At 35.5% G+C, this 16,420-nt stretch overlaps 1 protein-coding gene across 1 annotated transcript in view; it reads left to right on the forward strand.

The window, feature by feature from the left end:
• Positions 1-11,962: 11,962 nt before the first annotated feature.
• LOC103781838 (contactin-5) overlaps positions 11,963-16,420 on the forward strand; it is a gene marked incomplete at its 5' end in the record, with an annotated part of 51,228 nt that continues 46,770 nt past the window's right edge. Inside the window, 2 exons of the mRNA XM_008949561.1 lie at positions 11,963-12,090; positions 13,037-13,212. Coding sequence (XP_008947809.1) covers positions 11,963-12,090; positions 13,037-13,212 — 304 coding nt within the window. The remainder of the gene's footprint in view (positions 12,091-13,036; positions 13,213-16,420) is intronic.

Consider the following 16,420-nt stretch of genomic DNA (forward strand, 5'->3'; position numbering starts at 1 on the left):
ATAGGAAACTACAAAATGACAAGCAAAGATGATGCCATCTGTCACTATCTGCTTTAAGGATATGTTCACACTACTGGCTTTAGATACTTAGCTTAGCCTTGCCAGGTTCCTGGGAAGTAGTCACCTGGTCTAATAGATTTAGAGTATACAAGCAAAGTCATTAAAAAGATATCAAAGTAGTTTTGATTGACTACAGCAAGTAGTTTTGAATGGCTATAGGAAATAGTTTTGTGTGAAAAAGTGCGATGTGGTTATATAGTGAGCAGAGAGGTCTCTGTTGATCTAGTACTCCTCTACAGTTCTGAGAAGGGAGATTGCTATAGTTATATAAAATTATACAATGGGGTTTTCTGTCTGTCAGTATAATTATATGACAAAACTGCATATCTATCAGTGTTATCCCCAATGACATATTTTCATCCTATTTTCTGTATTCTATATTCCTAGCTCCATACCATTGTCATTAATAATGCACTTCGTAGGTAATATTAAGGAAAAAGAGAAGTGGAACAACATTTAGCAAGGCCATAGAATGCTGGTTTGTGCAGAAAAAGAGATTTAGGGAAGAAAGATTGAGGAGAAAAAAAAGGCTGATGAAAGCGAATAGAATTTAGGAAAACAGGGAATATTATGTCACTGAAGAACAATTGTGGATTTTTTTTTCACTGCTGGTGAAAGAAGATGCATATTTATTGAGGGTGTTGGTATGAAGACAGCCAGGAATTCTTGGAGTTGTGTGTCATATGAATGCCCCAATGCTGCTTTTTATTTCTCAAATAGCAAGCCAGAGCCATCTTTTGGCATTAGAGTTTTGTTGCGCGGGGAGCCCCCAGAATCACGACAGACTTCACAGAAGGTTCATCAGTGTTCCGCTTTAATGTACACAGGCAGCTGTATTTATACACTCGGTGACCGATCACGCATAGTTTATACTTTCCTATTGGTTAACACTGCACAGCCACGCTCTAACCCGAACCCCAATAGGTTGAATGTCACTGTCCACGTGCTGTGGCGTTTCCAGGGTGTTCCCTGCTTGCAAGTTCCTGCTAAGCCTTTGATCTGCACAGAAGCTGTTGAGCTGTTCACCCTTCTCCTTCCTTCCTGTGGCTCAAGGACACCGCGTCCTTGCCGGCTACCTCCGGTCTTTCATAACCTGGGTTGTGCATAGGGGCTTCCAGGACGCCATCTCGTGATGCAGCTAAAATTCCCTCTACAGAGTTTTCCATGACAATTACAGCAGCAGAGACCTTAGAACATTTTCACAGCTGCTGTATCACCAGTCTATAGGTGTGACACAGCTGATGCCACACAAGAATTCATTGCTGCCTCTGGATCAATATGGGATGATCCTCTCTAATGCCCACTGTTATTTGATGGTGTGGCACCACAACCATGATGGTTTGTATCTTGAAATTAGCAATCCACAACTGATAATCTGTGTCATCTGGGAGTATGTGGTCTCACCAGTGGGATATAATGATGCACACCCAGACTCACCATGATAAGTAAATACGAGCTCAGAGGCACTGCATCTCATCCATCAGAGATTATGGCTGGCAGCAGCAAAAGCAATACAAATAGTTGAAGTGGTGGGCATCTAGAATCATGACGTTAGGTGTACACTTGCATCTTCTCCCTAGATGCCTCTCACTGGTTCTTGCTGGCTCCATAGTCCTCTCCAGGGTGTGTGACTTTCACAACTTCCCATCATTGCAAAATCAAGACAGACTTTGATAGAAGGTGGAGGCTGCGCATGGACAGTTTGTGCATAAAGCAAAATGGGCTCAGCCTGAGGGCACCCTATTTTTCACACAGAGTCTTTCTCCCAAAGAGGTCTATGATCTCATTGTGCATGATAGCAAACCCGTCTAAAGCAAGAACCATCTTTGGGAGCAGCCTGGCAGAGTAGCACAGATACAGTCACTATCTTCTTTTCCTTGTATCTTTATTATTGTCTCTTATGCTCTGTTGCACATAGCTTATTTCACCAGGGTAATTCCATCCATTATCCTTCATGCACAGTGATACAGCTGTAGACAGATATGTCAGTTTTAAAGGAAGCACTTCCTACTAATTGTTATTACAGCTTGTAATCAAAATCTTTTGAGTCATGGCTAAAGTGCAAGGTATTCCAAAGTAAACCAGAGCTTTTAAGGTTCAAACAACCTTAATCAATAGACTGTTTGCCAATAAGAACTTTGTACCATTTTCACCCTTATTATTAGTGTCTGTGCAGTTCTCTGGGGGAACACATATCTTTTTAACTGCTTTTTCCCAGTAAAAAGACTGTATTTCACCTTGTCACGCTAGAATAAAATAGATCTTTATTTGCCTAGTTTTCCGGATGTAGTACCAGATTCTCATCCAGAATGCGAAATGAACTCAACTGACCTGGAAATTGATGTTAATAAGACCCTAGTCCATTATGGTCAAAATCCCTTTTACAATTCCTATAGTCTATAAGTATTTTTGTGCTGAGCCAATGATTTTAAAATGCATTTCCACTGAACTCATTGTCTCTCCTTCCTGCAAGATGTCTGCATCCACGGGTCAGACAAAATGCATGAAAGCTATTGCAGCTCAGTCAGCTTTACAGTTTAGTTAAGTGTATTTTTCTAACCCTTGTAGAAGTTATACGTGGAAGACCTTGTCAGTGTGATCATCAACCCATAGGTTGACTTACAAAAGAAAGAAAGAAACAGAATTGCCAATGATAAGAAACAAGGTAGTATTGTATTCTAGAAAAGGTTTCTTCCAGATCAAAAGATCCTGTGATAATTTTACATGTGTTCCAGAAACAGCATCGTCTTTAGTCTGAACTGCTATTCATAATGGAGGTTTCTGAATCCTCAGCTTGCACCAGTGTCTTAATAAACAGCCATGTGCTCTCCAGAGGCACTGACTTTTAAGCACTATACCACCAAGGATGCCATCAGGAAGTGTTTTGGATGCAAATGACATTGGAATCTATAGCTAATGTCACTATATCACAGAGCTAGGGTAGGGCATTTACGGGACTAGAGAGGGAAGGTTGCTTGTCAGCTATGCACATTCGCTTCTCACATGCTTTTGTGAAGTCTGTTCTGTCATGCAGATTTCCCCACTTAAAAGCTCTTGTCTCAACGTGTGAAGCAGTCTGGAGTGAAAATGGAGCCATGACACAGCTTTTTGCCTCTATTCTTTGCTTGCTTTCTGGATGCAGTCACAGATTATTTAGACCTTTCTTGATAGATCTAAATGTCAATGAAGACGATAGAGGAAAGACATGCTGGAATTTCCAAGGGTAAACTCAGAACTATTGCTGAACTGAGCAAACAAGTAAGGGCTGCCCCTTATTGCTCACAGCATGATGATCTCTGATTTGAAATATCAGAGAGCAGGCAGGAATCACTTACTACAAAGCAGGACCATTTATACTATTCTATCATTTCTATTACTATACTAATCTATGTAATTTTTGTTACATAGTCTACCAAGCTTCTCAGTGATGACAATTCCACAAACATCTCAGAAAATCTGAGTGAAAATAATCTAAACATAATGTGATAAATGACTCCTTTCCCATTTTCAGAAGTCATTTTTGTACTGAAAGCCTCTTTAGCTCGTTACTCAATCCCTTCTAGGTTTGTATCTTTCATGAAAACAGTGTGTCAAACTAGTCTGTAGTCCAGCTGAGACCTTATGGTTATTAGAATGGGAGAAAAAACAAATTAGAAGGCCACCAGTTTTGTGGAGCTTTGCATATTATAAAGAATTTTCTAAATAACTGGTAGCTATTGATCCAAGCAAAATGGTCATCTTGCTAATGGAGCCTCCCCCTAAACTATTTCTACCTGGGCAAACGTGCAGTAAGTGCAGGCTCTGAACACGCTTTCAGAGGCAGAGCACTGATGAAAGGAATCAGTCTTTATTCTTTCAGGATCTAGTGGTACCTGTCCTATGATAGATATATAATTAGAGCTTCTCCAGTTAACAACACAGCTAGTTTGACCTGAGGATGTGGCAGCTATTACCATCTTCATTTGTCCCATCTTTGAACTACACTGAGATTACATGTATGAGGTGTTTGAAAGCACAATGCACACAAAATCATTGAGTAAGAGATCAACAGAATGATAAATTAACACTGTACCTATGTGTATCAGTAGATCATTAAAAAGATTTCAGTCCTCACAATACTGTGAGCAGGTTCATCTCAGTCTAGTGTCTATTTCTAGAAATGAGAGACCAGAAGATGCAAATTTGGGGGATTTTTTGATGCAGTGTATCAATAGGACATAGAATGTATTTAAACCCTAATTCTTTTCAGACCTCCATGCTGACTAATTTGGATGGATTCACAGCCCATTTGGTTTGATTCTCAGCTGTCATCCCTCACAACTCTCAGCCTCCACTTTGGCTGCTGATTAACTTGCCATTTTGCTTTGGCTTATGGCATTCAGCTCCCAGCGATGCCTAAATGACTGCCTCTCTAGATATGCAAGGGAGAGAGCACTATAAAGTAGCATGTTCCCTTAGAGTGATCTTAAACAATGTATATTAATTTATTACAAACTACATTGTTTTCTTTTTTTTCCTTTTTTTTTTTTTTTTTTTTTAATCTGAGAGCAGGGGTCTAATACAAAAGTGGTCAATTGTTCTCATCTACCCAACTCTTCACATGAAAGCAGTGACAGTATCTGTAATGAAGTAATTTTTTAGGGAGGTGGGGTAGATTAAATCTCGTTGCTGTGTTACATGGAAATACCACTTGTAGTTAATATTCCAGCAGTGTCACTACAGAACATGAATGAACGTTAGAAAGCAGGTTCCATCTGACTGGATCTTACAATAATAATGGCTTTAGCTAGATGACTGCTGCCCTGAGCATGTGGAAAGTTCCCATGTAGACATCTAATTAACAGTCTTAAATTTACAAGAATCTAATTTCAATGAAATTGAAGTTTCTGTTGTTCATATTATGCTGCTGAAGTTAATGTTAACACCTCAAGCATAGTATTCTTTGGCGGTTCTGAGCCAAAACAGTTTGGCTGTTTTAAGCTGTGTCTTCATCTAATATAAATGAAAACAAATTCATGTAATTTAATGAAATTATGCCATTTTACACTGGCTAAAGATCTGCCCCCTTGAGCACCTTCTCTATTTAAATTTTACCTCTTGCATACTAGATCTTCCTTCAAGTACTAATGTTGCTTTCCTATCTAACTACTGCAACACAGAAATATCTTAAAGTAACTAAAGTTTTCCTATGTATTTTTCTTTTCCTGAGGGAATTATGAAGCCCTACAAGCACTTTATTATTTCTAAAGCTTCTGAAGAAAATATTCTAGAATAAGTTAATAATTCATTGCTGTCACCTAGGAACACAGAAAAAATTATTGTGATAGAAGTCTTCTCATTGAAAAGCAGGAACATTTTCTAAGTAACAGAATATTTCTGTCATTGAAATACTGTGTAAAAAGGAGGAAATAAATTAAATTATTAAAAATACTAAAATATTAACATATATTTTAATTTTAAATAGATCAAGAGTACAATACAGATTGTGAAAAAGTATAAAAGAATATTTTCATCATTTTAGACTAATTTCAGCATGTTTAGAGATATTGTTCTAAACCTATAATATTTTATAAAAGGTTTTAAAAGAACTTTTGGACTACAATGCAGAGCAAAAAAAGACCTTAAATGGCCTTTCCTACGCTCTGGGGCACTTACCCTGAGATATCTTCTGAGGCATTCTTCCAATTTTTCTTATTTACACAAGACTAAAGGCATTTTGGGGCAATATATTTGAGCAGAATGCCAAAGTGCCAATTAGCAAAGTCATGCTGAATTTTCAAAATGTACTAACTGTTCTCACTTATTTGAGTGTAGTAAAATTCTTCTTTTTTTTTTTTTTTTTTTTTTTTTTTTTTTAGATTTCTGTAGGTAATAAGTTACTGATTTGAACTTCTATTGATAGGCTCTGATTCAGCTTAATATCTTAGCAGGCCCTTAAAATTTTAGGACCTTTATGTTATCACTGAAATTAATGTTATTAACAGAGTCTTTAAAGCAAACTACTTGCTTAAGTACTGGTCTGAATAAAGACATTAATAAGAAACACCACTAAAACCAATAATGACCAGCCTACTCATACAAAATAAAAAGCACTCCAAGGAATCATATTAATTCTAACCTACCAGTAGTTACCAGCATTTACAGATTGAGAACACTGCAGAAATCATACTTGCTGCCTGTTATTAGAGCAGAAGTTACACCTGTTAGCAGAAACGGACTTTTAGTGTCAGCCACTTGAAATCATATTTACATATCTGGACACAATATTATTTTCATGCACAAATATTACTGTCCAGCATACATCAAGGACTAAACAAGAAGCCTGGTTGTGATTCCTTTGGAAAAAAAAAAAAAAAAAGCCTTAAGACAGCTTACATACATTAAATTAAATAGTGCTGGAAGTATTTTGGAGTACATTAAGGATACATCTTAGCATATTCCAATGACCTAAAATATCACACACAGGAGCTGCACCATTATAAGTGTTTGAAAATCTGAAGTGAAGAAAATTCAAATAATTTTGTGTTTTGCCAAGGGACTGGGTGAAACATAGTCTTGTTTCTAATTAGGTCAACAATATTTAAATAAAAAGACTGTATCTATGGTGATGATATAAAAAATGTACATAAAGTAGATTGCTTTCTGCTTACTTCAGTGATTTTACTATAGCAATAACTCATATCCCTTTTCTTTGGGAGTTAGAGGCTTGTACATCTATTATGAAGGAGTAAAAGAAAACAAGGGGAAATGAGAAAGCCCATAGCCATTCAAGGAGAAATAAAGGTTTCAACTATTTAAAAATATTTGTCCTGATTCCTTGTAATCTACATTAAAGGATGCTCACAGATCCTATACCAAATCTAATTGAAAATGACAGATTGCTCGGATCAGAACACAGTGAGGGGCCACGGGCTAAATGAGTCAGTGCAGCTTTGCTCCATTTGCATCTCTAAAGTTCTTGTTTCCAACATGAACACAAAACAATTTAATACTCCTGGTTTCAGATGCCAATGAGAAATGCAGGAGGGAAATTTCTAGCTTTTATAACTTAGACTTTTCTCTTAGCCAGTTCCTAGGTGTTAAAATTTGCGACACTTCTAAATATAATGCTTCCCTGATTGCTGTGGTTATTGCTCTAAAGTCCTATAAAAATTGACTTTCATAGGAAAGATAAAATCAAAATATAACAAACACACAAAAAATCTGAAAACAGGCAAAGGTAAAAATACTGCTACCCTTCCTCCCCACCAAAAATGGCCACGTAATTGAATTCTATTTTTTCTTACTCTGTAATTGTTATTTAAAGAACATAAACTTCCAAGCACAAGCTGTCTGGCAGTCATTTCTATTCAGATCCAGACACTGTGTCTCTGTCTTTGCTACAAGTCCTCAGAAAAATCCTGAAGGTTGTGTAGTAACAGTAACTTTTGCTGCCTCAACTGCTCAGCTCCTTCAGCATCTAGACTGCAGGGTCCATTGCAGAATTTTTAAGCAATTTCTAGACACACTATCAAGACATCTGTTTGTGAGAACCTACTATGAATGATGACACAGAATGAAAATTAGAGTTTCCCCTTCTCATTATCTGAATCTTGATGGAAGTCTCTGCTCACTGATTTTATATGTGATAGGAGCAACAAATGCACATCCTGACCCTCGTGGGTCAAGGTAAAACTGTTGCTGGTGATAAAGAGAATTTCTATCATCTAAACCAGTATGTCCTTTGCTGGCTATAGATAATATCTGAGAACTTCTATGCTGGGTGGTACCAGATATCAGAGAATTAATATTTTATCTGTAAGAGGTGGAGCAATAAAAGTATCCAGACTACCACTGCATTTCATTTATCCTTATGAATTAATCAAAGGGAAAACAATCATAACAATATGGCAGGCAGAATAGACCTCCCTTTTTTAAACCAAAACAATGACTGTATTTCCTACTTCTTTATCCTTCCCAAAATAAGACCAAAGTTTAGAGGTATTCACAAGTTTCTGTGCATAAAACCACATAAAAGGAAAAGGTTTCCTACTTTTTAACCAGAATACTGTAAAATAAAGGATAGTTCTTTAAAATCTTGCAAAACTTCCTATACTAACAGTTTATAAATATTATATTCTACTCAGTTCTCTTTTCTAAATCACATGAAGCTTGATGTGTTAATGATGAAAAATAGCTTTGAATAGAATGAAAATGTTTTTAAAATTAAAATAATTACTTGGAAATATTGGAAACGGCAACTGGGATTTTGTCCCTCATATGATGTCAGGTTATAACAGGCCTGTGTCTGGGGTACTAAATCAAGATCTGAGGGTGAGATTCAGTTCCAGGTTGAGATATCTGAGTATAAATATCTACAATGTGAATTAGATATTTAAACATTTTTACTGTTAGTAGAGGTTCCACTTACTACTGACAGATCCATGAATTAACACATAAAATAGAAACTGATCTCACATGCACACACCTTAGGTTTACATTTTACAAAGATCTCTAGAAAAAAGGTTTTCTTTCCTCCCTGGTCATCCTGATGATCCACATGAGTGCCAGCTTGAATAAAATTAATCTTTCTGAACACTGACAATCAAAATTGTCCTATATTAAATATTATGTTTCCTCAGCACCTTATGTATTAAACCTTCCACAATGAACTGAAGATTGGTATCTGATAAATTCTAGGGTTGCATTTGCCTGTGCTGCATAGTACAGTTAGTTCAGAGCTACATTTAGTACTTTTCTGAGTCTGGTGCTCAGTGTCATCAAAGCCCTCCTGGTTGATACGCTGACTTTCTGTATCAATGAACTGTTTATTTCAGCAAATTTCTAATATCCTCCTTTTTGTATCCTGGTCATTAAAAAAAAAAAAATAATAATACGGTAATAGTACAATAGAATAATTTGTCTACAAAAAAAAAAAAAGATCGAATCTCCATTTATTTTCTCTGGAGAACGCTTCTTCTTATTAACTATTATAACAATTTATTGTACTTCAGCTAAATGATGTTGAATTTTATCTCATGTCTATTTGCTGTCATATATTCGTTATTCTTTCTTAGTAATTCCTGCTAAAATGCTGAAATCTTTGTTATTATCAGTCTTTAGCCAACATGTTTATTGACTCCAGGACATTAACACTCATCTCTTTTTCCCCTTCATATCAGACAGATGAAAACTCTTTTCTACAGAGACACTAAGTTCGTGCCATTTTTTTCAGAGTCCTTGGATGGACATCATCTATCTCCTTTATGGGATTACAGTGAGATTTTCTTATACTTAAATGCAATAATCTTCAAATTATTACTTTTATCTGTTGTCAGTCCTTTCTCTATCAGTTAATTTACCATCATTGTTCCCTCAGATTCTAATAATTAGATGATTTAAGGGGGTTTTCTGACTTATTCTTAACTCTACCCAACCCAATTTTTTCTCTCTTTGCTTCCCTTTTATTTAAGAAGGTAAAAAATCTTTTGCTATGGTATTTTCTTATTAAAATATGTAGACACACTATGCAGGTGGTCTCTCTGTGACTGAATGATACTAGCAGGGAAGAAGTCTATGTTCCTGTGGTGTGCTGCAAGTGTTACGTGAATAAATACAGCATTTCAGTTTCCATCATAACCAGCCTCTGGCTTTTTTCCCAAACACATAAAAAGGGAGAGCAGATGAATATTAAGCATTTTAAGGAAAGTATTAATTTCTGAGCCGAATAATTCACCAGCAAATGTGTTTGCAATTCCTTTGACTGAGCGATTACTCTTCTCCTCCTGGATAGCAAGAGCTTTTAGCTAAATAGGAATGTAGCTGATAATATGTATAAGATTCATTAGATAATCTGCCACATGCATCTAACTTTCTTTTCCTCCAAGCTCAGAATGAAAAACAGTTTTATATCAGGACTTACGCTGTGTGTAAGCTTTTATAATTTGTAAACACTGTAGGAGTGTCCTTTCATTTGTCTGAGGCTGACAGTATATTGATGAAAACTATTACTGTTCTGCAAAGGCTATTGTCATACTAATGATACAATGTCCTCAGAGCATTGATCACAGAGCATCTTGAGTGGAAAACAAAGCTTACACCAAGAAGAAAGGAAGGAAGCTTACATTCCTGTCAGTTCCTAAAGCAGACTGTTTCTTCAAATTGCAACAAAATTTCAGGCCTTCTTATTTGTTGAAAAAACACGTGAGAAACCTCAAAACACTGATACAGAGGCATTTGCTTAATATAAATGTATTTTCTATAAAATTACATTTAGACAAATAATGTGACTCGAATACTGATGCATTTTCGTTTAGAGCAAGATGAGAGATACATCATCAGATTGCACTAGGGAGTTTGATAGCTGACATGTCCTTCCTCTGCCCCATTCACTGTTAAAGCTATTATTTTCTTCTGTCTCTCCACTTAGAGCAGTGAGCAGTTTAAAATCTGAAGTGAATAGAAGTACATTTTTCACTGGAATAAAATTGTTTTCCCCACCACAATGTTTATAAACCTCAGATAATAAACCACCATTTTTCACAAAGAGAGCCAAAGAATAGGGGGTATAATTCTTTTCCCAGGGGGTGAGGAAAAAAAAAAAAGGATAAACAGTCTCATCTTACTGATTTAGTTTGATAACATTATTGAATCTTAAGCCTTTGGTAAATAGGCTCAATAGGCGACTGCCAGCAGAAAGAGTGCTAGTCACTACAATAACAGATAGAAAGCCATCTTTAGAGAGGTATATATAAAAACTCCTACCATCTCTGGGGAAATGCCACTCACCCACTTAATTAGACTCTTTCTGTAACACAGAAAGAGGTCTTACCTTACTTTCAAAATACAAGAGAAGGAAGCACTGCTTCATCTCCTCCTCCATTTCTATGTTATAGCTGAAAACATTTGCTGAGTATTATTTGTTTTCAGTGTCCATGTCTGCCAGAGGGCTTCCAGCCTACATCTTTCATGTCCTTTGAGAGGCCCATAATCACCACCCAACCTGGGAAAGCATATACAACATCTGCAAACAGGGCTTGGCTTAAATGCCATGTAAGAGTTGTTGTGTTCCTTTTAGGCTTGTAGTTCTTCTCTATCAGGGGAGGAATAATGATTATTTACTGCTCTTCCAGGGCTGCAGCTTGAACAGACAATAAATTCAGGGGCTTTGTCATCTTAGAATAGCAAAAAATGTATTAATTTTCACCTCTATGTAGCTTCATGGACTTTATGATTAATACCGTGTAAGCAAAGTAAAAATGTGAAACTCCTAAAGATAAGTGGTTGAACAACATTTCTCGTGAGTATGCTTCAGTGAGGCTACTCACCTAGAGATGCAGTGGAGCTGCAATCATACAAGAGTCAAAGAAAAAAATAAAACTGAGCTACAAAAAAGCAGAGATTATTTAAGTTCCTATGCCACACTATATAATAATGTCATAAAACACTTTTTGGCCAGAAACAATTAATTTTATGTGTTTTTTTGAATCCTCTTTTAGATTTTATTTCCCATTCTTAGATTTTATTTTTAAGGTCATTTTTTTTCTAAATGTAATAGGCTGTGCTTGATATTGAAATGTGATTTGACAGTAATATAGCAGTGAAACTTTAAAGGCAAATTATGAAGAATCACCTTTTCCACTTTTTTTGCAAAAGACTCATTAAAATTCACCACTGATAAGTGTCAAGGGATACTAATCCACTGATGCCTCCCTGAAACTTTTTGAATTAAGGAAAGAGAAGGAGTTAAATGGTTTTATTACAACCTTTGTGAAACAGAAGAGTATTCAGTTAATATCTTCATCATCCCTTGCTACAAAGGCAACAGTCCTTAATCCTATTTATTAGTGCTAAAAGATATCATCATGGAATTTAACTGCTAGGCAAGGAGATTTATTTATATATTTACATTTGTCCTTTTCAGAGTAACTATTCTTCCACATGGGAGCCTGCAAATCCTGAATGCTTCCAAGTCTGATGAAGGACGGTACTTATGCCAGGGTGTAAATATATTTGGATCTGCAGAGATCATTGCATCAGTATCTGTTAAAGGTATGAAAAAAATGCTTTGAAGATAACGATGACTTCTCTTTACTAATATTTTATTATTGCTTGAAATCCCCAGCCAACCGTACAACAATGTTGTACAGGCAGAATAAAAAAAAAAAAAAAAATTCCAACAAGGTAGGGAGGCTAACCTCCATCTGGTCAAACATCATATTCCTGCATCAGATTGCACATTCCAGCTGTTATATTGCAGATGTATGTCAGAAGAATTAGTATACACGTTAAGTCACTCAGATTACAGATAATTCTGTAAGATTGATTCTAAAAGAATCAATATCCCTTTTGACATATTTTTGCTTTGGGAACTCACCCCTACCTCTTTCTGCACAGGAGAAAAGTTTAGGATTAAAGTAATAGGTATATCAATATGAAATCTAAGGAAAGATAGTTCCTTAGAACAGTAATAATAATCAAATCATTACATTGCAATTAATTTCAAAACCATACTTTTGTCACTTTTCGTCTGTATTCTTATATGATCATAGTTTTTGGGTTTAGGTGCTTAAGTCTTTTGACTTAATTTTTCAAGCTTATTCCTATATTTAGCATGACTGGAAACATGCCTTTTTATTTTAAGTGACAAAACTGAGGTTTTCATGCAATCACAAGATACCAGGTGCTGCAGCCTTGGGGAAAAAAAAAAAAATCTTTTTCTGTGACTAATAAAATTAATTCATTAATCCATCCCTGAAGTCCTATTGTCCTATAGATAGTTTTTTAGAATCTTGTCTTATTGTTTCCATTAAACTGGATGTACCTTTTGTTCACCATTGCTACATCTTGGTGTATACTATATTTCTGTACTTGACACTGCATATTTGAAACAAACAGTAAATGTAAGCTCTGAGTAGAGCAAGCAGAACTCAAAGACATTGTCTTGCACTGTAATTAGACTTCCATCTAAATGTTCCTACTCCTTCTGTATTTCAAGAACCTACAAGAATAGAGCTGACTCCTAAGAAGATAGAGTTAACAGTGGGAGAAAGCATTGTCCTCAGTTGCAAAGCTCTTCATGACAGCACACTAGATGTTACTTTCTATTGGACACTCAATGGGCAGCCAATTGACTTTGAAAAAGAAGGTGGACACTTTGAAAGCATCAAGGCAGTAAGTGACTATGTGTTTGTCATCTGTGTGCTGTGACCTGATAAAAATTTTCAGGCTTTTACTTTTCTCACATTTACAAAATTCTGACCAAACTGAAGGACAACTGGTTTCACTAATGTTGGAAATAAATGTTAGCCAGAAGAGGTGCAAATTCCAGGTCACTAGAATTGCTTCAAGTTGTTTTAATAAAGAAGATTTTAAATGTAAACTTATACATCCTATTATTAGTGAGGCATCTGATGATCTTGGTGAGGCAACAGAATATAGTTTGGATCAAATCCTCCTTACATTCTTCCACTGATTTTCATACAGAAAGGATGCTGCTATAAGCATTGATATGTTTCTCACAGGTAACATGGTTGTTGGAATGCCCTCACCTCCCTGTGTTTTTATTTACCTAGCCCATATTTTAATGTATGAATAGCAAGACATATACTTTATTTATTTTCCAACTTCCCTGTATGGTTCTAGCTATGCAACCATTATTTAAGTCAATAAGAATAGTATAGAAAAAAATATGCATACCAATTTCAGATATTACCCTTTGATAAAAAAAGGATTTAATATGATCAAGCAGTATGATAAAGTAATTCAAACCTGTCCCATGCAAAATGGTATGAACCTTTCTTAGTAGAAAGAAATCTCTTAGTGTGAATAAGTCTGGAAGTAGAACCTACAGTCATTTAACTCAATCTTCCCACTAATTAAATGTAAATCAAATGTCCATGCTATGTTAAAAGAGAAAAATGAAGCTCACAAAGGTCAGGAAATTTTAAAAGTTAATGTATTTAATTTCAGTACAATATAGTGAAGTTAACTTTGCATTAAAAATCTTGTCAACTGCAATCAATTTATTCTTCTGCTCGCTTTTATGAAGTCATATTCGTTTTGTGGTGTGTTGTATTTTTTCGAATTTGATTTTACTTCAGCAAGCTTTTTAATTGAAATACATTAATAAGGTGTGAAGGTTCTTAGCATACCTATCTTCATCTGAGGAAGTCAAATACTCAAAATCCAGTACTAAGTATATAATAAAGAAAAGTATCGTTCTTTTTTTTAACTTCAAGGTTAAAATATTCTTTGATTCAAGAAAATATCCTATAATTAAAATATAACTTAAAGTCATTTACAAAAATTTTAAATCTCGAATGTTTTACACAGTGCCATTCAGCATCTTCTATATTGAAGGGAATTCTTAATCACTGGGAAAAACCCTCAGGCTATGACATTTCTGAAGTCATTTCTCCTATCAAAGTAAAGCTATTTTGATTTAATTTCACTTATTTTATGAAAACAAGATTTTGTAGCTCTTTCAATAGGAATTGGGTTGCCCAGGGAGGTGGTTGAGGCCCCATCCCTGGGTGTCTTTAAGGCCAGGCTGGATGAGGCTCTGGGCAGCCTGATCTAGTGTGAGGTGTTCCTGCTCATGGCAGAGGGGTTGGCACTGGGTGACTCTTGTGGTCCCTTCCAGCCCTGACAGATTCTGATCTGTTTTAGCAGAGGACTTTAGAGCCCTATTGGCTCAATGGTTGGACTTGATGATCTTAAAGGTCTCTTCCAACCTACAGGATTCTACGATTCTATGAATTCTTCATTAATTTCATTTCTAGCAGAGAAAGACCTCAAATTGATAGAAGTAAGGCTCATTCAAAGTGAGAACCTTGTAGATGACATACTGGGACTATTTTCAGGCAAACTTTAATGCAAAACTCACTGAAATTAATAACTCCTTTTATTTCCCCAACGTGAATAAAATTTTGCTAAAACCTAATAGATCTAATCAGCTATTTTAGTATGTGTTTATGACTTCTCACTGTTTTGCTAGAGAGTCACTGCTACTTTACTAAGTGAAAATAGTATTAGTCACACATAATGGAGTCAATGCTCAATGTCTACATGACTAAGTGGATAAAGAGAAAGTTTATTAAGTAAAAATCTGGCATCTTTCTTTTCAGAGGCACAGAATCAATTTTTTTTTTTTGTTTTCTAAACCATAATTTTTTACAAACAGCAAACTTCAGGTAGTCAGAAAATAAAATTAGACTGAGAATAAAGCACTGCATACTTTGTACAATATTACAAAATTAGATCCTACCTTGTCACTGTTAAACCAGTGCTGAAGTAGTAAAGTAATATGCAACTATAAAGAAATGTCAAAATGAAGCATCAGACCATGATACTTTTAGACTGGACTAGCTTCATTTGCCTTTACAAGACTGCTCACACAAGAGACAGTCAGGCCATGCTTCATTTACTTACGTTCCTAACTCATTTAAAAGTCAAGACATTTCTTTTCTTGTTTTCACTCTAAAGAGAGAATGGAAGAATAGACTTGGATCGACTGGAAGAGAGCTTGAAATGCCTAGTAACATGTTACAGGCAGGATGAGGAGGGGAACAGTCTTTTTCAGAATAGAGATACCAAACCATGACTTTGTTAGGACAATTCTCACTGGAATTGTCTGAATACTGTTGGAAACGTAATATGAAAATTCTCCCTCTTTGAAAGTAGTAGTTAAAACATATGAAGATCTCAATTCACCAGTTGTCCTGAAACGAAGATGGATTGGCTGAGAGATAAAACTTGAAACTAGCAATTGTGGTAATACAGCAAATTTTTTTTGTGTGTTTTGACACAAAACCTCTGTAATTCCCATAACTATTCATTTGTGGAATAATGTCAGTTGTATTTCATTATCATTTCTGTTAGCCACATAAGTATGTGAAATTAATCACAAGGATGAAAATGTATTTATTTACTTCATTACGATCTAAAGCATGAACAGATACTAGGCAAAAAATAGGAAAAATTAAAACTCTTCCATTTTTAAATTTGTTTGAAGACATGACAAGTTGAACATTATTTGAATGGATTTTGTTAATAACAAAACCATTGTCAACCTCTCATCACTGGATGCAATGCTAATACTTTCACTGTGGCAGACCCAGGTGTTAACTATGATGAACATTCTGATGCTTAATGCAGTGTTATAAAAGCTATCATCAAAGTAACGTTTATTTGGGCTGCAAATAAACCTTCACTTTATAAAACTGCATACTCCCTAGCAAATAGAATTAAAAGCAAAAAAAAAAGTAATAATAATACACATTTCTTTGGTTTTAAATTATAGCTGTAGTTTTTGTACTAAAAAAAAAAATAAGTGATACTGTTTTTCATACTGACAACTAATTTTTATACAGTTTGAAAG

This window comes from Merops nubicus, unplaced genomic scaffold, assembly GCF_000691845.1.
Source record: "Merops nubicus isolate BGI_N331 unplaced genomic scaffold, ASM69184v1 scaffold7621, whole genome shotgun sequence".
NCBI classification, from domain to species: Eukaryota; Metazoa; Chordata; class Aves; order Coraciiformes; family Meropidae; genus Merops; species Merops nubicus.